General features: G+C 34.3%; 1 protein-coding gene across 1 annotated transcript; it reads left to right on the forward strand.

The window, feature by feature from the left end:
* Positions 1-1067: 1067 nt before the first annotated feature.
* LOC149576884 (putative anthocyanidin reductase) lies at positions 1068-3413 on the forward strand. The gene is made up of 6 exons (XM_089823457.1): positions 1068-1377; positions 1470-1636; positions 1741-1956; positions 2460-2619; positions 2707-2923; positions 3047-3413. The coding sequence occupies exons 1-6, from the start codon at positions 1266-1268 to the stop codon at positions 3198-3200; spliced, it is 1026 nt and encodes a 341-aa protein (XP_089679583.1). The 5' UTR covers positions 1068-1265; the 3' UTR covers positions 3201-3413.
* The last annotated feature ends 23185 nt before the right edge of the window (positions 3414-26598 follow it).

Consider the following 26598-nt stretch of genomic DNA (forward strand, 5'->3'; position numbering starts at 1 on the left):
ATTCGGTGAGCTTCAAAATAATGTTGACAAGTAATTCTATCAGATTTGTGGAACATATTTTGCTGCAATTTGGCAAATGCATTTTTCTTTTCAACGACCGTATCATGTGCTCTCCGTTTAGATTTGTTCTTGATTGCAATCTGGGGCAATGAATATCGATATTTTCATGAACCCCTATAAATCATGAACCCCTATAAATCATTTTCTGTGTATTGCAACAACTTTTAATCTTGCACATTCCTATTCATCATGCTAGATATTTTTGGGAATGGAGGAAAGTTTATTTTGGGGTTAAAATGAGAATACATATCTCTATTCTGCATTCTAATTCTACTCATCAAATAAAGAATAAAAATCAATTTCAATGACTATTCTGATTGTATTCATTCCAACAACCAAAGGAGCCCTAAATGTGGAAATTGACACTCAAGTCAACTAAAAAGTGGTTTGTTGTAGGTAGCTATTATTAGACTTTTCATTTCAACAATCAAAGGTTAATTTTTGACTAAACAAATAAAACTAATATTTATCATTACATAAATATGTATTATTTTTACAATTAGACCTTATATTATTTAAGTAAAATAAATTCATATTGAATTAGAGGGAAACTCATTCTAAATCATTATGACTATTGATTTTTATGATACTTAAATACTATAATTCTAGGTTCATGTTCATTTGAATGGATATTTAATTATAATAATTCTAAATTCAATTAGATGAGAAAGGTTGGAATATAGATAATCTATCATTTCAACAACATATTGCTAAATTGATTTAAATAAAGATTAATTAAAATTATCTTAATTTTTAAATTATTTAATATTTAAATATATTCATTGTAATTCATTTTGATAGAGATTATATGATATTTAAGTATTATTGAATATAATTTCATTTATATAAGATTGGATGAAAATTAAGAGGTAATTTATTTTTCTTACTATAGAAATTAGGTATCTATATAGAATAATTTATAATTTATTTTTTATACTCAAATATTTATAAATTGGTTTAGCAAGAGATTAATTGTAAATTATCATGACTCTTGAATCAACGGTATTTTAAGTACTGTAGTTTCTAGATTCGTTCAGCTAAAGATTAGTTGAATCAATGCTATTTTAATAGATTCATTTAGCTGAAGATTAGTTACTCATTTGCTTCATTAAAATAGTTGTTCAGAGTGGCTCCTTAAATAAAGGAAATGATATACAGAGGTTTGCACACAATTGAAATATAGGCCATACTGCAGGAGATCAACAATGCAAGGAAAGTTTTGCGTAGTGGGTGGAGATGGTTTCTATGGCTCATCGCTCGTTAACTTTCTTCTCAGCAGAGGCTTTTCTGTCCATGCAACTATTCTTCCAGCATCTGGTAATCCCCATTATCGCCATTCTTTAAAAGTTTATGTTCATGCATAGAATACAAGGTATAATTCAAACATCAAACGTTCGGAGTTTGTACAGGGAATGATGATATAAACTATCTACATCAACTTCCTGGTGCCCATGAAAGGCTTAAGCTCTTCAACGCAGATCTGCGAGTGGAAGGCAACTTTGATTCACCCATTTCGGGCTGCCAAGGTGTTTTCTTGGTTGCATCTCCAATGGAGTTTGGCTCCAAAGATCCTGAGGTAAACACTCAAACACAGTTCATTTTTGCATTTCAATCCTGAGCTCTATATGTAGAATAATATCATTTGGGTTTTTTCATTTGTTGCAATATGTTCATGATCAGAGTGAGGTTGTGGAAGTTGCTGTTGAGGGAATTATCAATGTGCTGAAGTCCTGTGTAAAAGCAAAAACTGTGAAGCGATCAGTTTTGACTTCCTCTTGCTGCGCCATGTCACCACTGAATGAGCAGGGAGAGATGAGCAACCATTCGTCTCCTGTGGAATCCCTTTGGACTTCAGTCAATTACATACGTTCCAACAAACAACAATTTCCAATTTGGGTATTGCCTAAATTGTTTAATTGGGCATCGTTAGTTTTAATCTATTTACAATAATTCTTAATCTTTATGCTTCCTAAAATGTTTGATTGGGTCTCATCTGCTAGACTTTGTGGATTCTTATATAGTGTTAAAATGATCTTGGCGCTAACGTTTAAATAAGATTTCCAGATCTGTCAGGATGGAATGTAACTTAACTAGAGAGTACAGAGATTTATTTATCTTGTTTTCTTATGTTATGTTTATCCCAATGATGGTTCAAAACACAATCAAATATGAAAAGTCTTACACATAATTATCATAGATTGTAGAATTATCATTTTTAATTAGATTGCATTAAATCTATTTTATTTCTCAGTATTTCCTATTTGATTATTAAAGTGGTTTACTAATGTGAGATACCAATTTCCAGCCGTTTAATTCCATTTTATGAGATCTAATTTACTTAGAAATATCAAAGTTCGAAGAGATATTCTAAGATCAAAACCACGCATTGAACACAACAGCCCTACTTTGTGTCAAAGACACTGGCTGAGCAGGCAGCTTGGAGCTTCGCGTCAGAGAACAATTTAGATCTCGTAACAATTGGAACTTCAGTTACAGGAGGACCATTTATCACTCCTTACATCCCCATTAGCAATCAGACACTCTTATGGTTTCTAAAAGGTCTTTCTCGCTCATAAAACCCTAATACTTAAAATGGCAATGTTTATTTCTCTAACATGATTGTATGTTTTCTTAATAACTTCTTAGGCAATAATGGAGTTGTTAGCAGTGGTATAAGATCTATCATTTCCTTGTTTGGGACATTTCCAGTAGTCCATATAAGCGACGTTTGCAATGCACACATATTTCTGATGGAGCAGCCTGCAGCTCACGGGAGATTCTTGTGCTTGGTTGATATGCTCTCTGTCGAGGAGCTGCACCAGTTTCTAAACAAGCGTTATCCACAGCTCAAGATAACAGATATGTAGGAACCTTAGCCAGCTCTAACATTTATATATTCATATCAACATAACTTATGTTTATATCAATTTCTATTGCAAACAAAATGTTTACATATGAGAATAGTTTTGTTCCTGGTTTGATTCAGGTTGCAGGATTTGGATTCCAGCTTTCCTAAGAATACGCAATATAAGTCCACAAAGCTCACAGATTTAGGCTTCATATTTAATCATGGGATTGAAGAAATTTATGATGACTGCATCGAGTCTTACAAAAACCTGGGCTTGTTGACTGGAAATTGATCATTGTCAAGTTTAATGGCTTAGTCAGAGCCATTTTAGACATGGAATTCTCCTGATAAATAATGACCTTATTTACTATTCTCTCTAATCGATAATCAAGATAGGGAGGTAGACAAGGAGAAAGAACTCTCAGCAGACTGTTAGCTTGAACAACATTGAAATTTTTGTAGTTGTTGTTTTCTGTTGATCAATGCTATTGTCCACATCTATTAATATCTGCTCAAACAAATTTAGTATCGTTACATCTAATGTTACAGTGTCCTATTACTCTTCATAAAAAAATTTGGTATAAAAAATATAAGAATAATTAAATTTGTTTATGTTCGTCTTACTACATATATAAATATTGTAGATTTAATTTTTCCCTATTTGAGTTAAATTATTATTATGTTATAATGAAATTACTATGATTTTTTAGCATATTTCAATTCACAATTTAAATATAAAACAATCAAGTTATAGAAGAGTTGGTTTGATGAATCATTTGGTTAGCTATAGTTAAATTTTCAATTATTGGTAAATTATATTTGTAATATAAAATACCCAATCATCTTATGAACTCTAGAAACAGGCTACTTGCTCATTAATCACTTGCAATTTTTTAAATTTTTTTTAAAAATCTCAAATTGTCTTAAACTAACCAAATAAAGATAAAAATTTAGCAAATGATTAGTCTAGATATAATACTCTTTGTAGATAAATAATTAGAATGACTGCATATTAATTTGAAGAGAATAAAGTGTATTATCTATTGGATCAATGATGATAATTGTCTAAATTTCTTGTTGAAATAATTTTTTTTGAGTGATTCTAGTACCATTAGTAAAAATATTTTTTATTATGATATTGTTCATAGAATTGACCTTGTTCACCATGTGAGTAGTGATAACTATGCCAATACTTGGATAGGTTGAAATCAAATCATCATCAACCTTAATCTATGTTTGAAAGGAAAACTCTCTCATGTGATAGAGTTATTTATGACTTTATGTATACTCAAAAAGATGTCGATAGCACACACTCCAATAATACACATAAAATTAACATATGAGATTCCCAAAGGATAAAAAAATTAATATATAAAGAAACAAGTGAGTTTATCACATTTAAACTTGCCAAATTTTGTTTCATTAATTACATATGTCCTTTGAATCATAAACTAATAGACCTAATAGATTCACAAAAAAATTTACTAACTTAACATACAAGAAATTAATAATGATAACTCAAAAACACATATAACATATAACCAAATGCATTCTTTATTGTATCTTTGAAAATATAAGAAAGTTCAAAGACTCATGTGTGCAACATATCAAGCTAAAAACCCTTTAAATATTTCTCTATATTTTCCCCTTTGAAAAAAAGTTATCCCCTCTTTACAATACCTGAATACCTTGTATATATAGGCCTCATTGCATAACTACCTTTGTGAGTTAATAACTAATGTTGTTTTATGTATTTAAAAAAAGGTGAATTAACCTCAAAAAATTTGTGTAAAAGAGTCAGACAATAACCCTTGATCAAAAGTGGATGAAGTAAACCAAGTCTAGGTCATGAGTTATCCTCGTGTTCCTAGGTTTAGACCTAATTGGAGTAGTGACATCAAAAGTGTTAGGAATAAGGTGTCTCAACCTTGTATAATTCCTATTCGTATTATTTGTTTTGTAAAATGTATTTCTTGCAAATAATGTTGATGTGTCAACATCTTGAATTGTGTGTAAGGAGATCATGAATAAAACGGTTATGACGGATTCCTATTACACATAAGAGCTATGTTAGGAAGATTCAATGATAGGTGAAGTGTCATGTCCCCTATTCAAATAATTAAAAAATAAATAAACTTTGCTAAGGCAAGCAGGCTCCAAAAAGGTGAAGTTTCAAAAAAAGTGGCTAATCTTTGGAAACCAATGGACTAATAAATAAAAATCATTATTAAATTATATTTTATTAACCCCTCTTGGATGTGAGTTAGGGTTATGCCCTCTTTTAAAGGGGTTTGGAGGCATTTTGGGCTCATTCCAGAACTTGATTTTTGCTAATTTTCTTGTTGTTCTTCAGAGGCTGCCAAACCTGTGGAGAAGGAGACCCAAGAATAGGAGTTTGCAGGTTTTCAAGAAGGCTAAGGATGGGAGTTTGAAGCCATTCCATGTGCATGCTCATACAGAGTTTGCCTTTGTGCTGAATAGTGCCGATTTGTGGATTTTCGGGGTTGTTTTTGGTTTGAGTTTGGTGTTTTTAGTTGAGTGTTTCATATCAGTTTGGGTTGCTGCTGTATTTTAGACTTTAAGATGTTAAAATAGATCTGAATATATGTATTGGTTCGTGATTAAACTTCTGAGATAGTTTATGAGTGTTTTTGTGGTGTTTCCGGGCATTGTGTGTTAATTTTGAGAGCCCGATTGAGCATAGTTTTGTCCTACATTTGTGAGCTGTTGTGTAAAGGCTATACAAATCTAGAAATCTCATTTTGTAGGCTGTTATGCTGCTGAAATTTTTGTTAAAATGTCCATTCTCAGATTTATTAATAATTTGTGAAGTTGTGAAGTTTTTTGGCACTAATTTGGACATACCCGATCTGGGTTTTATTGAAAAATTGGCAGATCTTTGTAATATTGGTTGTTTGATTTTAAAGATCTGATTTGAGGCTGGAAATACCATGCAAAATCAGTAAAGGGACATTTCAGTGGTATCAGAGCCATGTTCTTGCCAGCCTGAGGGTTTGTAGAAGTTGCATGTCAGTTTTAATAACTACCCAGATCTTGCATGTCAGTTTTGACAACTACCCAGATCTTGCATGTTGCTAATTAGTTGCATGTCAAAATTTATGATCGCATGCAACTAAGTGAAAGAGAAAAAAGATATTTGCAGCAAGAAAAGAATAAAGAAATTTTGATCAAACCCCCAGTTGAAAGCAAAAGTACAAAATCCAAGAAAGAAAAAAGTATGGCTGATCCAGATGAGATGGCAAAGAAATTCTTCCAAGACATCCAAAATACTCAGAAGCAAACAGTGGATGGTTTGGCAGAAACTAGAGAGGCTTTCCGAATATTGACAGAAAAATTACAAGGAGTTGCATCTATTAATGAGAAAGGGAGCACTTCAGAGGAGCCAAGAAATGGGAGATCCACAACATCTAAATCAACCGAAACTATTTTCTTGCCTGCAGATGAGCCACTAGTACCAAATCCAACCATTAATCCAGTGGAAGAGGTTACAGGTAACTTGATTACATTAAGAGCTACTTATAATGGCTTAGATGATGACTTTCGTAGTTCAATTCCTTTTAGAGAATATGTGGATATAATGAACACTTTGATGCCCAAGAAAGAGAATAGGAGGGAGCATGACACAAGTGGAAGAGAGCTCAAAAATAAAATAAGCAAGTTTATAGCACCTACTTTTGATGGAACAAATAAAATTTCAGCTAGAGCATGGCTACAAAAATTACAAACTTTCTTCACACCTAACCCCATGAAAGAGAGTGATGCTATTCAATTTGCAAGTCTACACTTGGAAGATGTAGCCTATGATTGGTGGTGTCATGGAATGACTACTCAAAGTCACGATCAGGTAACTACATTTGAAGATTTTAGTCAAAGAGTGATAGATAGATTTGACCTCAAGGATGATGAAGAGTACTTTAAAGAATTGTCAAAGTTGAAGCAAACCAAATCAGTTAATGAGTATATAGAAGAATTTCAAAAAGTGGCTGTTATGATACCTGATATGAGTGAAAAGAGGATCATTTATCTTTTTCTTGATGGTTTAGAAGATTCTGTTAAGGGTTTGGTTAAGGCTTTCTCACCCACAACCTTATAGGAAGCTATCAAAAGAAGCTTGCAACTTGAAACTTGCGTGCCTATGAAAGCAATCACTAATCAAAAACCCCCAAATCTTTGGCAACATAAGGGAAATTTTCAGAAAAAGTCTTTCCCAACACTACCACCAAAAGATGTGACAAATGTGGCAAAAAAAAAGGTAGATGAAGAGACTAGGAGTGAATTACGAAGGAAAAAGCTTTGTTTTACTTGTAGAGAACCATGGGTTCCAGGACATAGATGTTTGGGGAAAGGTCAACTGCACTATATTGAAGTTGCTTCAGAATCTAATTCAGATGAGCATGAGGAATTTCATGATACTAAGGAGGAGGTAGAAGAAGAGAAATTAAAAGAAATCAGCAAGGATGGCACTTTAGCAGCATTATCAGGAGTCCCAAGATACCATCCCTTTCGAATTCGAGGGGTACTAGCAGGGCAAAGGTTGACCGTTCTTCTTGATAGTGGGGCAACTCACAATTTTATTGATGAGGGATTTGTCATGAAAAGAGGGTTTAAAGCAGAAGATTTTGAGGGATTCAATGTTACTGTAGCTAATGGATTCACTATGCCTTGCACACGGGTGGTGAAACAACTCAAGATGACCTTAGGAGATTATGAGTTATGTGATGACTTCTATGTGGTTGGTATTGGGGAGACAGATCTTGTATTGGGTGTTCAATGGTTGCACTCTATCGGAGGCTATTACATGAACCATCAAACTATGGAGTTTAAATTTCATTCCAATGGGAAAGAATTCATATTGAGAGGGTTATCGAATGGAGCACCTAAGGCGGTCTCTGCAAAGAGGATGGAGAGGACTTTTCGAACAGGACAAGTAACATAGGCAGCAGGAGTCATAATCCAACCAACAAGCTCTCCAAAGAATCAAGGTAATTTCCATTTTGAAATTAAAAATATTCTTGATAAGCATAGTATAGTTTTCAATGATTTGCCTCGAGGATTACTACCAAATAGAGGTTTTGAGCATGTTATAGAGTTAGAACAGGGTGCCAAACTAGTTATAACAACCCCATACCGCCATCCAAGAGGTTATAAGGAAGAAATTGAAAAAACTATTAAAGAACTCCTGGACATGGGATTCATAAGGCCTAGCTCTAGTCCATTTGCATCATCTATGGTACTTGTCAAGAAAAAGGATGGTACAATGAGAATGTGTATAGACTACAGGGCTCTAAACAAGAAGACCATAAAAAATAGGTATCCCATACCACGCATAGATGAACTCATTGATGAGTTACATGGTGCTGTATACTTCTCAAAAATTGACTTAAGATCAGGCTACCATCAAATCCGAATGAGGAGTGAAGATGTGGGAAAGACTGCTTTCAGATGTCACTATGGGCAATTTGAATTTCTTGCTATGCCATTTGGACTCACTAATGCACCTGCAACATTCCAATCTTGTATGAATAAGGTATTCAGTCAGCATCTTCAAGGAAATTTTTCTTCAAGGAAATTTTTAGATTACATGGTTTGCCTAGAAACATTGTTAGTGACCGGGACAGTAGATTCCTCATCTCTTTTTGGAAGGAGCTCTTTCATTTGGCAGGAACTAAACTCACTCCCAGTACTAGCTATCACCCTCAAACAGATGGACAAACAGAGATAGTTAATAAATGGATAGAGGGATATTTGAGGAACTATGTTTCAAATCAATAACATGCTTGGGTGAAATGGTTACACCTAGGGGAGTATTGTTACAATACATCTCATCACATGTCTATTGGTATGCCTCCTTTTTGTGCTCTTTATGGTTATGATGCCCTTTCCTTTGTTGATCTAATACTTTCCGATAGCAAAGTACCCACAGCAAGTGATTTCATCAAGCAAAGCCAAGACATAATAAGGTCTCTTAAGGATAATCTACAACATGCATAGAACCAACAAAAGATATATGCTGAAAGGAAAAAGATTGAAAGATATTTTGAGGTGGGAGATTTGGTATTTTTTAGGTTGCAGCCATATAAGCAAAGCACCTTGAAGAGGAGTGGGGCAGAGAAACTCAAGCCAAGGTTCTATGGGCCTTATAAAATCATCAAGAAGGTAGGAGAGGTAGCATATGAATTGGAGCTCCCACCAAACAGCAAAATACATAATATTTTTCATGTATCTTGCTTAAAGAAGGTTCTAGGCCAGCAAACCATAGTATCTAAAAAATTACCACCTCTTGATGATGAAGGGAAATTAGTTTTGATACTAGAAGAGATTTTGGATACAAGAGAGAAAAGGTTGAGAAATAGGAGCGTCATAGAGCATTTGGTCAAATGGAAAGGATTACCACTAAAGGATGCAACTTGGGAAGGAGCACATATTCTTGAAAATTCAAACCTTCATTGCTTGAGGACAAGCAATATTTGGGAGGAGAGGACTTGTCATATCCCCTATTCAAATAATTAAAAAATAAATAAACTTTGCTAAGGCAGGCAGGCTCCAAAAAGGTAAAGTTTTGGAAAAAGGGGCTAATCTTTGGAAACCAATGGACTAATAAATAAAAATTATTATTAAATTATATTTTATTAACCCCTCTTGGACATGAGTTAGGCTTATGCCCTCTTTTAAAGGGGTTTGGAGGCATTTTGGGCTCATTCCAGAACTTGATTTTTGCTAATTTTCTTGTTGTTCTTCAGAGGCTGCCAAACCTGTGGAGAAGGAGACCCAAGAATGGGAGTTTGTAGGTTTTTAGGAAGGCTAAGGATGGGAGTTTGAAGCCATTCCATGTGCATGCTCATACAGATTTTTCCTTTGTGCTAAATAGTGCCGATTTGTGGGTTTTCAGGGTTGTTTTTGGTTTGAGTTTGGTGTTTTTAGTTGAGTGTTCCATATCAGTTTGGGTTGCTGCTATATTTTAGACTTTAATATGTTAAAATAGAGATGAATATGTGTATTGGGTCGTGATTAAAATTCTAAGATAGTTTATGAGTGTTTTTGTGGTGTTTCCGGGCATTGTGTGTTAATTTCGGGAGCCCGATTGAGCATAGTTTTGTCCTACATTTGTGAGCTGTTGTGTAAAGGCTATACAAATCTGGAAATATCATTTTGTAGGCTGTTATGCTGTTGAAATTTCTGTAAAAATGTCCATTCTCAGATTTATTAATAATTTGTGAAGTTGTGAAATTTTTTGGCACTAATTTGGACATACCCGATTTGGGTTTTATTGGGAAATTGGCAGATCTTTGTAATATTGGTTGTTTGATTTTAAAGATCTGATTTGAGGCTGGAAATACCATGCAAAATTAGTAAAGGGACATTTTATGAAGACATGTGGCAACTAAGATATTTGAGTACTGTACACTCTACCACAGTAGTGGGGTTCGAAGAGATGCGATGCGAAAAGATGCGATGCGAAAAAGGTGTATTTTTGTTAATGCAAGTAGCTATTGGAGTCTTTTTTTATCGATGTTGAGCTTGCATTGCAAGTGTATTGTAACCTTTTGTTGAAGATAATACATTGTGCAGGTTCTGGAGGGGTGGGGTTGTTTATCGAAAGGTTTTTCCCCACTGGCAAATCCTTGTGTTAGGTGTTCCTTTCTCTGTCTATTTTTTGTATGCATGGTTGGCTGCAATATTGTTGTTTACATGATATTGAATCTGTAAGTGTAGAAGATTTTAATAGGATTTGCATCATACTTTCCTTATGAGATTAGTGTAGGAAGTTGTTTCCGCACCTGAGTTTCCTTACAAGTGGTATCAAAGCTTGATCAACTTTTGATCCTAGTTGTTGGGTAGGGTTTTTTGAGCTAATCTCAAGTTGAGTGGGAGTCTTGTGCAGAGCATCCTGAATCTTATTTGCAGATTGAGATGGCGAGTTCATCATATGGAAGAATGGAGGTGGAGAAATTTAATGGCACTGATTTCGAGTTCTGGAAACTCAAGATGGAAGACATGTTGGAAGATCGTGACCTATGGGAAGTGACTACAAGCTCTACAAGACCAGCAACTATAGCTCAAGCAGATTGGGACATCAAAGACCATAAAGCTAAGGGTCTCATAAGACTTTGTTTAACCGATGCGGTCCTTCTGAATGTTCTAGATGAGAAAACCACATATAGTTTGTGGGAGAGACTTGGGGCCGTGTATCAGGTCAAATCTTTGGTGAAAAAGTTGTTCTTGAGGAAGAAGTTGTATTCTCTGCGAATGGCTGAAGGTGGATCCTTAACAGATCATTTAAATGCATTTAATCTGCTGGTTACACAGTTGACATCAGCTGGTGTCAAGTTAGAGGAGGATCGTTGCTACACACTTTTGTGTTCTTTACCGAATTCATGGGACCATCTTGTGATGGCTCTTGGAAGCACATTAGTCACATTCAAAATGGATGATGTGGTGTCTTCGCTGCTATCAGAGGAGATGCGGAGAAAGGCTTTTGTTTCAGAAAAAGAAGCCATTGTTGTTCGTGGGAGATCCACAGAAAGAGGAAAGAAAAATGACAATAAGTATGACAATAAGGGTAGATCCAAATCCCGTGGGAAGTCAAAGACTTCCAATAAGTCCAAGGCAAAATGTTGGAACTGTGATAAGACTGGGCACTTCCGTAAAGACTGTAAAGAGCCTAAGAAGAAGAAGAAAACCTCAAATTCTGGTTCTAAAAAATCTCAAGAAGATGGATATGCATTCATCATAGCTTTGGCAGACCATGCATTTGATGATGTGTGGTTAGTTGACTCGGGTGCATCTTTTCACATGACCTCTCATTGAAACTGGTTCTCAAAATATGAAGAGTTCGATGGTGGAAAGGTGTACTTGGGTGATGATTTTCACCTAAAGATAGTTGGATGCGGAAGGGTCACTATCAAATTTCCTGATGGACGAGTAAAGGGAATCAATGGAGTTATGCACATTCCAGGTTTGGCATGAAACCTATTATCTGTAAGTATACTGAATGATGTAGGTGTGCAAGTTGTTTTTTCTGAAGATGGATGTAAGATGATGAGAGGAGCTATGGTGCTTGCTAAGGGTACTAGGAGAGGTACTTTGTTTCAGCTTGATGCACACATTTCTCAGTGTAATAGTTCTTCTGTTTCAAAGAAGAGAGTAGCTATGACTTCATCCCCACCATCTGAATGAGCAGTAAAGAAGACTGTGGTTAGTGGTTCTGATGGTAGTGCAACAAGTGTACCTAAGGGTGCAAACACTTTGGAAGGAAAGCTTCCTGCAAAAAATACAATGTTGTGGCATTTGAGATTTGGTCACATTGGTGAGAAGGGTCTCAAAATCCTAAAAAATAAAAATCTCATTGAGGGGTTAAATGATTGCAATCTCGAGTTTGACTTCTGTGAACACTGTCTATATGGTAAACAAAATCATCTTCAATTTTACTCTAGTTCTCACAAATCTTTTGATGTTTTGGATCTTATTCATTCTGATGTATTTGGTCCTGTAAAAGCTCCTTCAGTCTCCAAGTCTATATTTTTTGTATCTTTCATAGATGATTACAGTAGAAGGACATGGATTTATTTCCTCAAAAGTAAGACACAAGTCTTTAGTCGATTCAAGGAATTTAAAGCCCTTGTAGAGAATCAGACTAGTAAGAAGATTAAGTGTGTGAGAACTGACAATGGTGGTGAGTTTTGCTCAGCAGAGTTTGAACAGTTCTATAAAGAACAAGGTATCGAGAGGCATAAGACAACCCCGTATACCCCACAACAAAATGGAGTTGTAGAGAGAATGAATAGGACACTGATGGAGAAGGCTAGGAGTATGCTTAGTGGAGCTAGTTTAGAACAAAGGTTTTGGGCCGAAGCTATGGCCACTACTTGCTATCTGGTTAACAGATCTCCTACATCAGCCCTTGGTGGTAAGACGCCCATGGAGGTGTGGTCTGGTAAGAAGCCTTCAATTAGGCATCTTTGTGTTTTTGGTTGTGAAGCTTATGCACATGTTCCAATGGAGAAAAGATCTAAGTTGGAAAACAAAGTTGTTAAATGTATTTTCATCGGGTATAGTGCTAGTGTGAAAGGATACAAGCTTTGGGATCCTGTGACTAGTAAGGTGTTGTATAGTAGAAATGTTATTTTTAGAGAGCTAACATCTTCTCCTATTGTGCTACAACTAGATGAAAAAGAAAAGGAAAAAGATGTTGTTCAGTTGCCTCCTACCCCTAAGAAGACTGAATAGAGAGACCATGTTGGGTCTAATGATGAGGAGAGCTCTTGCAGCTCTGATAGTTCAGAAGAAGAGGAAGAAAAACCTCAACCTCAGCCCTTGAGGAGATCCACGAGAGAAAAAAAGCAACCGAAAAGGTTTGGTTATTCTATGTTAGATTCCAATTGTGCTTTTTCTTTGATTACTAACACTGATGAGCCTAGCTCTGTGAAAGAGGCTTTGGGCATGGAAGATGCAGGTTCCTAGATTGAGGCTATGGATGATGAGATGGCTTCTTTAGAGAAAAATAAAACTTGGGACCTTGTACCTTTTCCTAAAGGGAGAAAATCTGTTGGCTGTAAATGGTGTTCAAGAAGAAATTCTGTGTAGATGGTAGTGTTGAAAGGTACAAAGCTAGATTGGTTGCAAAGGGGTATTCACAGGTAGAGGGAATAGATTATGGTGAAATATTCTCTCATGTTGCAAAGTTGACATCCATTAGATTTCTATTATCTCTTGCTGCATCATATGATTTAGAGATAGAACAGATGGATGTGAAGACAACTTTCCTTCATGGTGATTTGGAGAAAGAGATTTATATGTCACAGCCTGAGCACTGCATTGTTAAAGGTAAAGAATCCTTAGTTTGCAGATTAAAGAAATCTCTATATGGTTTGAAGCAATCTCCTAGGATGTGGTACCTTAAGTTTGATGCCTTTGTGTTCTCAATTGGATTTGTAAGATTGAAATCAGATCATTGTGTTTATTTCAGAATTGAAAATGATTGCCTTCTTATTGTTGCATTATATGTTGATGATATGTTTCTATTTGGGAAGGGTAAGGGTATGATTTCTGATTTTAAATCTCAGTTGTCAGCACAATTTGAGATGAAAGATCTTGGGGCAGCTAGGTACATCTTGGGTATGGAAATCAGTAGAGACAGGTCTAATAGAAAACTTTGGTTGAGTTAGAGTAAGCATGTGAAGTCTGTGTTGGACAGGTTCAGCATGGCAGATTGTAGACCACTATGTGTTCCTATTCCTATGGGAACAAAGTTATCTGTAGATGATTGTCCAAAATCTCCTAGTGAGGTGGAGGACATGAGTAGAGTACCTTATGCTAGTGCAGTTGACAATCTTATGTATGCTATGGTCTGTACTAGACCAGACATTGCCCAAGTAGTGGGAGTCTTGAGTCGATTTATGGCTAATCCTGGATGGATACATTGGGATGTAGTTAAGTGAGTATTCAGATATTTGAGGGGTACATCAGATTACTCCATATGTTATCATGGTAACTCTTTTGGATTTTTGCATTCAGTTTGTATTCATGGGTTTGAGGATTTAGATTGGGCAGGTGATATTGACCGCAGGAGAATCACCGATGCTTATGTGTTCACTATGTTTGGCGGTGCCATTAGTTGGATGAGCAAGCGACAACTTGTGGTTGCTTTGTCCACTACAGAAGCTAAGTACATGGCTGCTACTCATGCTTGTAAGGAAGCCATTTGGGTTAAGAGATTGTGTTCTGATGTTGGTGTTGATGCAGAACAAATTATTATTTGGTGTGACAGTCAGAGTGCTATTTGCCTTGCAAAGAATCCATCTTTCCATGTCGGAACGAAGCACATTGATGTGCAGTATCACTTTGTGAGAGATATGGTGGAAGATGGAAAGGTAAATTTGGAGAAGGTAGATACTGTGAATAATGTTACAGATGCATTAACGAAACTAGTGGGCACTGAAAAGTTTAGATTGTGTTCAGAGTCTATGGGCCTTTCGGCCTATAGCAGTTAGTTCCTGTTATGTTCTTGTTGCTCTTACAAGGTATTCAACAAGTGGGAGAATGTTAGGAATAAGGTGTCTCAACCTTATATAATTCCTATTCTTATTATTTGTTTTGTAAAATGTATTTCTTGCAAATAATGTTGATGTGTCAACATCTTGAATTGTGTGTAAGGAGATCATGACTAAAACGGTTATGACGAATTCCTATTACACATAAGAGCTATGTTAGGAAGATTCAATGATAGGTGAAGACATGTGGCAACTAAGATATTTGAGTACTGTACACTCTACCCCAATAGTGGGGTTCGGGGCATCGCCCTAAAATTTTTTTTAGGGTTGCAAAGAGATGCGATGCGAAAAAGGTGTATTGTTGGTACTGCAAGTAGCTACTGGAGTCTTCTGTTATCGATGTTGAGCTTGCACTGCAAGTGTATTGTAACCTTTTGTTGAAGATAATACATTGTGCAAGTTCTGGAGGGGTGGGGTTGTTTTACTGAAAGGTTTTTCCCCACTAGAAAATTCTTATGTTATGTGTTCCTTTCTCTGTCTATTTTCTGTATGCATGGTTGGCTACAATATTGTTATTTACATGATATTGAATCTGTAAGTGTAGAAGATTTTAATAGGATTTGCATCATACTTTCCTTATGAGAGTAGTGTAGGAAGCTGTTTTCGCACCTGAGTTTCCTTACAAAAAGAAGGGTTTGATGTGATAATTTATAACTATTACAATGTTTCCAATGTTAAGATGAAGGGGTTGTTAGAATTGATGCTGTGTCATAATCAAGTGATTGAACATTGTATTTCTTGAAATATCTAAAAATTGTGTGGTTATTTGCCAAAATGAAGTCATAAAGAAAAAGTATGTAACCAAAGGAAAAAGCATTTGTGAGAGGTTCAACCACATCTTGGTAAGTTTCATTATACATTCATACATTTTAGGATCAACCACATTACCTAAGGACCATCTTGTCGCATAGAATGACCTTACATCAAGCCCCCCAACGAGGACATGTGCAATGTACCGAATACTCTAACATTCATGACATCTAATTATCTTGATTAATGTGAGTTATCAAATCTCCATAACCCATTAATTTTATTAATGTTTCCACTGTTGATAATAGTTGTTCAATTGTATATTGTCATTTATGTTACACAAATGTTATACTTGTAACGAGAATTGCGAGTTTGAACTGAGTTTAGAAGACTCTGGAATTTGTCGATCAAAAGTTTAGAAGAATAGAAGTTCATAGATTACTGTGTAAACTAACTTAGGTTGGTTACCAAAGGAGTTTAGTGTAAATCGAGTCAGGTCTGTTACCAAGGAACTCAGTGGTAACTAAGTGACCCAGTTTTAGCTAACTTTCAATAGATTAGTTTTATACATTTGTTAGTTTATGCAAGCTGAATTAGAGGGTTTTATTTGTTTGTTTTAAAGGGTATTCTAGCCGACTTGACATTGGGTTTCATATATATGAAAGGTCAAGATGTGGATTGAAATATGAGATAGTAGTGAAGAAGATAAGATACAAAAAGAGAAGGATATATGATCAAAAGTAAAATATCCAAGGAGTTGCAAAGAATATTTTGATCAAGGAGGATCAAGAGGATAAGCTAAAAAAGTGATGTGAATCTGCAATCCAATTGCTTCATAAATTAGGTCAATCATTGTTACTCTCTAACAATTGTAGCAATGAAGAAATCTCTTAACAAAGTTGACTTAACAATCATTTTGTAAATCCTCTAACCAAGTGACATTTCTAGATTGAAGTGTCTTAAGACCTCTAACAAGGCTACTCCTAATAGGGTGATTTAAATCCTTTAATAGGGTTACACCTAATAGTGTGTTTTGTAACCTTTAAAAGGGTTGGCTCCTAATGGAGCTCAATTCAAAAGAGTGAAAAGTTGTAACTAGTTGCATTGGTGGTTTTCCCAAATTGGGTTTTCACATTAAATCTTGGTGTTTCATGTGTTCATTTTATTTTCTTACTACTTTATCTTTTTACAACTAAGTTTCCAAAGGTTGATACACATTAATATATCAAATTGCTTTGTTAATCGAGTTATAATAAATATCTAGTTCTAACTGAGCTAAGAGTTTAAAGGATGTTTGTATTGACATGTAAAGGATTCAAAATTATTTCAGTGATAACTAAGTCACCCTTACCCTCAGTTAGTCCTCTTATATTTCCAACAATTGGTATCAAAGTTGTTGGCACTTGCAGAAAATGTTTCAAGGACCTAAGCTAAAGATCAAGATGTCATACAAAAGAGAGATTCCCAAGTTGAACAAAGAAAATTTTAAAACATGATAGGAACTTATGAGGCTATATTTGGGAACCATTGGAGACACAAGCCTGAAATTCCTAGAGAACCAGTATGTGTCACCTCTTGATCCTTTGACTATGGATCAAATGGTAGATAAAAAGAATCACAACAAAATGATGATTGACATTGCTTCTACTCTCAATTATGCTAAATTTGATGAAGTCAAAGATTTTCCTACTATTTATGAGATGTGGAACAAGCTACAAAAGATCTATGTAGGAGATGACAATGTAAGGAGAGCTAAAGTAGAAAGTTTAAGAGGTCAATTTGATTAGATGAAGATGAGAGAAGATGAAAACATTGCAAAATTTAGTGAGAAAATCAAAGCAAGTGTCGGTGCAATTAGATCCTCAGGAGGAAAAATAGAAGATGAAATAGTAGTTACCAAGGTATTAAGAACACTTCTTCCTATTTATGCACTTCTAGTTTCAGCTATTCAAGAGATGAGATTTGATCCCAAAAGTGATATAAATTTGGATACACTAGTGGTAAGGTTAATAAATTTTGAGTTGGATAGCTTTAATAGCTATCTTCCTGGATCTTCCAACATATAATTACTATTCAAAGAAAAACTAACCCTTGATAGAAAGGGAGAAAACTCAACAAACAAACAATTGGATAGTGAAGAGGATGAAGAATTTGATAGTAATTTTGAAGCCATTGAAGCCCTACTTGCAAGGAGGTTACCAAAAGACAAAGGTAAATATAAAAGCAAAATTGCATTGATTTATTTTTCTTGTGAAGAAGTTGGTCACATTTTTGCAAGGTGTCCAAACAAAAAAAGTAAAGATGACAGAAAATCTAGCAAGTTCAAAGGAATGAAATATTTGAAAAGCTATAACTTAGACTACAAAGACAAAGGTAAAAAATCTTGTTATATTGCTAAAGAGTCTAACACTGATAATGAAGATGAAATTGTATATATTTCTATTAAAGATGAATCATATGATGAGGATAATAAAAAGATGGCACTTATTTCTCATGTTAGCAAGACTAGCACATGGATAATAGATAGTGGTCATTCTCATCATATGACTGGTGATAAAACTAAGTTAGAACACTTGGAGTCCTATGATAGTTGATGTGTTAAATTTGGAAATAATGAACCATGTTATGTGAAGGAAAAAGGTTGCATTGCATGGACTGATGAAATCAGATGTGATAATAACTACTAGGTTGACGGATTGAGACATAATCGTCTAAGTGTGGCACAATTCAAGAACATTGGATTCAAGGTAGAATTCATGAATGGGAAGGCCAAGTTTCTAGATGGTAAAGAATACCTAGTTGGAAATAGTAATTAGACAAAAGGTAATCTATTTTACATAGATCTAACTGATAGTTCATGCTTCTTGGCACATGTAGAGGAAAGTTGGTTATGGCATAAAGAGATGTGTCATGTAAAATTTGATAATTTGGTTACTATAAGTAAGAACATAAGAGTAAGAGGTATCCCAAATCTGAAGAAATCTGAAATGGCCATATGTAAACAATGTTAGATTGGAAAGATGGGTAAAATTAACTTCAAAAATAAAAATTTCAATACTAAAGAAGTCCTGGACCTAGTTCATATAGATATTTGTGGACCAATAGGTATAGAGAGTTACAATAGAGACAAATTATTCATTTTGTTTGTTAATGATTATTATAGGATGATGACAATAATGTACATGAATGATAAATCTGAAGCTTTTCAAAAATTTAAGTGGTATCTGGTTAGAGTTGAGAAAGAATCAAGTAAGATGTTAAAATTCTTAAGATCAGATAGAGGAGGAGAATTCATCTCTAATGAATTCAATGAGTTCTATAATGAAATATGAATCAAAAGACAAGTATCTGCTCCTGGAACATCTAAACAGAATGGCATAGCAGAAAGAAGAAATAGATCCATCATGGATTGTGCAAGAACACTGATGATAGAGAAAAATGTTGCAACCAAATACTGGACTTGGAAATAATCAACACAATAGTTCATATCTTGAATCTAGTTTCAAAACAAAATGACCTATTTCCAATGCCAACATGCATCGAAATTCAAACGCACAAGTTTCTCATCAAAGAATAGACCAAAAATAAACCACAAAGCCTTTCATCAAAACTACAACCAATGGACATGGAAAAATTGACCATTGAGCATCAAAAAATGAGCTCAAATTTAGTAGTGATGTATACATTATCACCACGCCTAAACCCCTAATTACCACTACCTTTCCACCTAATTACCACTATTAAAAGCCCCAAAAATGATCACCCATGTACTAATAGTTGATATCACATGTACTAATAGTTTATCATTTTTTTTCTTGGTTGCTAATTGGTTCATTTGTACAAAAATTACTATAGAAGCTATTGGGGCATCCTAGTGATAAGTATCAAATGAACATTTTAAAATGACACTTTTAGATTACCACACTCTATGAGTTTTATAAAGAGTTTCGTGAATGTGATAAATTCGAAAGGGTAGCTTTAAGCTCTTCAATCACCTACGAAGGTTCATCGAAAAATAATAAATTTTGATATATATCGATTAGGAACTTTAGGTGTACGAAGTTAACCTAGACAACTACTAGGTCATTTCCCTAGTGGTCTAATATAAGTCATTATAGGTAGAAAAATAGACCTTATAGTGATACATTGAAGATGTCCCATTAATATATATCAAAGCAAGATACCTCCAAATTTCAAAAAAAAACCCTCAAGTCATGCTACACTAAGAAACATGACTCATTGCACACCTATTGATCTCATCACCTTTTGGAACAATTTTAAAGACCTTCACATGTGACATCATATTTCCTCTATGTCTATTCATCATGTTGATTTTGAATTACCTTTTCCTAGAATTCTCTCTATTGATATTTCTAGGAGCTGCATATAAATGAGTTCCTTGACATCAGTATAGGAATCAACAAGCAATTATTAATAGTAATTGGGTTGATGCAAGATAGTAATTTTATGAGAAGGTGGAATTTTTAATCATTATCAATTGAAAATGATATGACAAATATGTTTAGTGACCTGCATTTGGTGGACATAATTGAAGCCAAGCTATATGTGGATTAGTGTGTGGCATACCGTTCGCCAATTCCTAGTAATTATTTCTTGTCAAAATATACTATGACTATTACATTAAGCTCTACCACAAATGTTATGTCATATTAAAAATAAAAGTGAGGATTAATCTATAATTTTTTTATAGATTTAGACTGCATGGCCTATATAGAGGCAAGGGATCCTATTATGTTTTTAATACAGAGAGATTGGGGAGAGAGTGAGGGAATAGTGAGAGAGGTTGAGTAGGGGGGATTACTAGAGAGAGAGAGAGAGAGAGAGAGAGAGAGAGAGAGAGAGAGAGATTAGTGGACATATTTTGAGAAAGAGGCAAGGGATCTTATTATGTTTTTAATAGAGAGAGAGAGAGGGATATGATGGAAGATCTAAGAGAAGGGAGTGAATGAGATAGAGAGAGAGGGCAATTAGGGGGCATACATATAAATAGAGGAAATAGATATGGGGAGGGAGTGAGAGATTGAGAGAGAGTGGGGAAGGAGTAAGAGAGGGAGAGAAAAGGAGATAGATATTATGTGGAATATCTAGAGAGAGAGAGAGAGAGAGAGAGAGAGAGAGAGAGTAGGGGGCATATATAGAGAAAGGGGGCCAGTGAGAGAGGGTGATTAGAGGGAATTAATAGGGGGGAGGGGGAGAGAGAGAGAGATCCAATTAATAAATGATAGAATACCAATCAGTTGAAACACCTCCATCAATTGCCATCTTGGTTCAATTAATCCATGTCTCATAAATGCTTCAACTTTAGAGATAAATGTTGCTTGCACATGGTGTGAGCCCCTGCTGTCTTACTTGACTTTACAAACACATTAACAGAACATTATGTTGTGTATGGAACAAGGCATTCAGTTGTCTAAATTCAACTTTGCACAACTATATTAAATGACTAAAATGAAAACTTGTTGTGCACCATCATGTGTGTGTGTGTGTGTGTGTGTGTGTGTGTGTGTGTGAGAGAGAGAGAGAGAGAGAGAGAGAGAGAGAGAGAGAGAGAGAGAGAGAGAGAGAGAGAGAGAGAGAGAGAAGCCTGGGTAAGGCATCCTATTATATTTTTGGTAGAAAGAGAACTTAGAGACAAGGGTAGAGAGAGGGTGATTAGGTGGTGTGTGTGTGTGTGTGTTTAGAGAGAGAGAGAGAGAGAGAGAGAGAGAGAGAGAGAGAGAGAGAGAGAGAGAGAGAGAGATCCTCATACTTTAGTTGAGAGAGAGGGAGATTGTAAACAAATAGGAGAGTGAAGAGAGATCTTCATATTTTATTTTTAAGAGAGCGGGGGAGGTGGGGTTGGGTGGGCAGAGGGGTAGAGAGGAAAATGATGGTAAGATGAGGGAGGGTGGAAAGAAAGAGATGGTTATTAGGGGGCATATCAAAATAGAAAGGGATGTGTATGAGTGTGTGTGAGAGAGTGGTTTATATTTTGTTTTTATTATAGAGTGAACTAACAATAGGGGAGATAAATAGAGAGTGAGGGAAGGTATATTTATATGGATTATGAATTGATACATGAGAGAGAGAGAGAGAGAGAGAGAGAGAGAGAGAGAGAGAGAGAGAGAGAGTTCTAACCATAATTGAAGTCTTAACTCTAACTCTAACCCTACCCATAAACTGAACCTTAAAACTCCAATTGTAAACTTTATCCTAGCCTCTACAACCTTAACAATATGCATGTATACCTTAATATGAACCCAGATTAACTATAATCTAATACTAACCCTAATCCTGACACAAAATCATAATTATAACCCTAACTATTATAAAATTTAATTATAGTTGTAAACATAATAATACTATTTACCACTTTAATATTAGTCTCACCTAACTCCTAAACCTAACCCTCACTCTAAGTCTAATTGGTCCCCTAGCCATATTCCTAATGCTAAATCTAACTATAAGCCTACTTCTAATGAGGAATCCCTTCAATAAGTCTATTTGTGTCCCTATCCATAACCGTGTTCCTAACTCTAAGCATACAACATATAAATTAGAGGTATACATAATTCAAAGTTGAATAAATTAATAACATTATATTAAAAATACTTTGATACTAACCTTACAAAAAGAGAACTAATAATTGCACTCTAAACCCTAAGCCTAACTGTAACCATATCCATAATAGAGTTTTAAAAAATGATCTATTTTTATTAAAAAAAGTAGAACAATTTTTAAAAAATTTAATTTATTTATTATCATCCAAAATCTTTTAAAATGCCTTCTATGATGCGTGGTGACTATTACTAGCGCGCGCGTGCGCACACACACACACAGAGACTAATCCTTCTTGAAGTGCCTATTTTTCATCTAATCTTAAGGTCTTTTTGTGTGAATTAAGATTTGATGAAAAATAAGTGTTTAGAAAGGATTACTCTCGACATACACATATATAAAAGCTAGTCTCTATTTTTTTATAGATTCCATGGCCTATATAAAGTACACACTCTTGTGACATTGTCTTTATTAAGACACTTTTGATAGATTCCATCTTCAGTGTTAACAAGACATCATCTGATTTACCAGGTTCTACTGAAATTATTGTACTAGTACTTTGATTATGACATGATTATTTGTGGTTGCCCCACAAGAAAATCTTCGCAAGCAATTATATGCTTCCATGTAATAGGATAAGTTTAGAATACATGTACCACGAGCAAATAGGTTTCAATTTTAATACGCCATCACGTGATGCACTTGGTATTTTTCAAAAATACCGTAGTGTTACTTTATTTACAACATGGGATTATTTTCACAATCGCTATGAGAATCTATGCAAACAATTGTATATTTACCACTTCGTTATTAGGTGGTCACTCGGCAGAGTTATAAATTTTAATTGTCTCAATCTAAAAAGATAAGGCTCGTGACCTCTGCTGGTAGACGTGATTGAAACCTCGCCATACATCGAATATTTTGCGTTGTACTCTTCAATAATTCTTCGTAGTTATTACTTGTCAAAATTTGTGGCGACCATTATATACAGCTCAACAACAAATGTTATGTCATATGTCTTAACCCACATCGTATTGAGAACAATGGCGAGGATGAAAATTCTATACTTTTGTCACCAGACTGAGACCTGCATGGCCTGTAAATAAGGGTACGCGCTCATGTGACATTGCCTGCCTTACGAAAGATTCCAACTATAATCTTAATAAGACATCATTTGATGTAGTTGGTCTTCCTGAAATTACAGTCCTAGTACTTAGATTATGACTGATCATTATTGTGGGTCTTAGCAATTTAGCATAATAAGACATCAACTGATGTAGTTGGTCTTCCCGAAATTATAGTTAATTTTCTTGTGGGACTGCCACAATAATGATAAGTCATAATCTAAGTACTAGGACTGTAATTTTGGGAAGACCAACTACATCAGATGATGTCTTATTAAGATTACAGCTGGAATCTGTCGTAAGGCAGGCAATGTCACATGAGCCTGTACCCTTATTTACAGGCCATGCAGGTCTCAGTCTGGTGACAAAAGTATAGAATTTTGTCCTCACCATTATTCTCAATACGATGTGGGTTAAGACACGCCCTTGGCTAAACAGCGGAATATCTGCATCTGATTTGACAATTTATATAATTATTAATTAATTTTAAAGTCATAGATTAGTGGTTTTGTGATTTTAAAATTAATTAATAAATTGCATAAACTGGCAAATCGGGTGCAAATTTTCTATTGTATAGACATCTCCGTTAAGACACATGACATAACATTTGTTGTTGAGTTGTATATAATGGTTGCACCGTAGATGCGCACCTCCCTAATCTTATCCTTTTAGATAGAGATAATTGAGATAACTAATAGTTATCTCCATCTAAAAGGATAAGATTAGGGAGATACGTGTCTACAGTGCAACTTATATGTACTGGTTTGGAATGAAAATATAAAGTAAATACTTTTCAGTTATCTCCATCAAAAAAGATAAGATTAGGGAGATACGTGTCTACCGTGCAACTTATATGCACTGGTTTGGAATCAAATATAAAGCGAATATAAGAAACTTAGACTATTAACATTGCCAACAGGTGCATATAAGTTGCCTCGTATCCACTGACATAGTGAATGGGATTTCAACATCGTCTGCAGTGCAACTTATATGCACCGTTTTGGAATGAAAATATAAAGGAAATATAAGAAACTTAGTGTCCATGTGATGTACTTGATATCTATCAAGATTTCTGGGGTACTCGTCCGGACGACTGAAATATCACAAACTAAGGCTTGATTCCTAGGCTAAAAGTGTTAAATAGTCAAAGTTGACTTATTTGTGCAAGCTCAATTTCTTTTGTAGTGTATGATGTTTAAGACTAGACACGGTCCTCTGATTACAACATAATAGTCCCACATGAAAATCTATGCAAAATCTTATATACTTATAGCTTCTCTTATGTTGTAATTCAATTCAAAGAGAGTAATTTTAGTTGTCTCAATTCAAAAGAGAAAGATTGGAAGAATTAATTTAATCCCATTTTGACATTTAAGAACTAAATTATATTTTAGTCATTTATACATTTAATTGAATAAATAAATATTTGTTTGTATACTAATTTATATTCATAGTGAATGTGTAGTGGATAATATAATGAACTAATGATTCATATGTAATTTTCATACAAAGAAAGTTAGACAAAATAAGAAGACATTTGTAAAAAAATTTAGTCTTTACACTTGCCACTTAATACAAGTTATTAAGTGGCCTAAATATAAAAATTAACTCAAATTACATAGATATGTACATAATTAATGGTGCTTGAAATGATATAGTAGGAAACAAGTATTATTTTTACAGGATATCAACTACTTGTTTTTTTCCAAACTTCCTTGCACTTATTGATGCATTGACTCCATTTGCTCTTAGTATTCACATTTGCAAGAAATGTTGCAGGCTCTCCCATAAATAAATTAAGAGACATACAGTAAAATATCTATTAAATGAAAATAAATACATTCACTTCCCATATTCAAATGCATTTCCAAGAGGGTAATTCTAGGGTCATTTTGATACAAAATTATTTTTGTTTCCTCTAAATATCCTTTGCAAATTTTAGAGCTTAACAAAGAATTTTCTTGAATTCCTAATTAAAGGGATCTTGTTCAAGTTGGTATATCAATAATAACTAGTTTCGTTTTTCATATATAAATATGTGATTTTCAGTCAACACATTAAGTTAAAATGACTCTTCAGTGTTTGGACACTTTATGTCTCGCTTTTGAGCCAACTATTTCACAACACAAAAATATTTGCTACCATAACAACCTGAAATGAAGACTAAACATTACTAAGCTTTGTTAATATATTTTTTGAATATATATTCTTCTTTCTAAATTTACTTAATTATAGATATAATAGTCTTAACAGGTTCACTAACGTCATTCTTAAACAACATTACTTATTTCCAAATTCAATAGTTAGCTTTTTTCATCCAACCAACTTAACAATTGTCTCTTAATTATTGCTCACTTAGTTTAAGTTAAATAATATAACAATTAATGTCTATTTATCCATCCCAATATTCATTTCTTTGTTATTTTAATTAGAGTTTTAAATTATTATTTTTAATTGTTAGATCTTAAAGTTGGACCTAAGCACTTTTATTCAAGTTAATCCACATATGACCTTATAGAAGTTGTGGTATGATAATAAACACTTAGATAATCTTTCCTAACCATTCATTTATTATTTCAAGTAATATTTATACAACTTGTATTGATAATATCATTTCCAAATTAGAAGCTAATGTCCTAAGATTTTATAAATCAATGCATCTACTTAACTTATATTCAATAGAATTAAACCATTAACTATACATATTTATCAAATATGTTCTTATTTACTAATTACTTTAATGATTCATTTAATAACATTATGAAGAGTACATGGTTCTTTTATTAATCATACATGTTAACTTTATCAGCATCTAAATATAAAGGAATTTATAATGTCATCATATTATCATTACTTCATTGATTTTTTGAAAACATAAATTTTCAATTCATGATACATATACATGTGTACTTTACATTATAACATTACATAGATTATTCCAAAGGAAATGTAGCTTAATGACTTCAACAAGTATTCTTTAACTACTATTTTACAAGGATCCATCTAAAGTCATCCATGAAAACTTTAACAATACCTCAAAATTATTTTACTCCCCAACCATGTGGAGCCATAAATGGTCCACTCCCTTGAGCTATGAAATAAGACCATTACCTACATAAGTTCTACATAAATATAAGGATTTTACCCTAAAACCACAATTAAAAGATAACATAAAGCTACATGAAAT

The sequence above is a fragment of the Cupressus sempervirens genome, chromosome 1, assembly GCF_028749045.1.
Source record: "Cupressus sempervirens isolate cs-2001-9-10 chromosome 1, ASM2874904v1, whole genome shotgun sequence".
Classification (NCBI taxonomy): Eukaryota; Viridiplantae; Streptophyta; class Pinopsida; order Cupressales; family Cupressaceae; genus Cupressus; species Cupressus sempervirens.

Bases quoted from the DNA above. Each gene is read 5' to 3' on its own strand.
- LOC149576884 (XM_089823457.1), top strand. From the start codon at position 1,266: ATGCAAGGAAAGTTTTGCGTAGTGGGTGGAGATGGTTTCTATGGCTCA. The intron at 1,637-1,740 runs GTAAACACTCAA...GTTCATGATCAG, and splicing joins TTGGCTCCAAAGATCCTGAG to AGTGAGGTTGTGGAAGTTGC. The intron at 1,957-2,459 runs GTATTGCCTAAA...TGAACACAACAG, and splicing joins AACAACAATTTCCAATTTGG to CCCTACTTTGTGTCAAAGAC.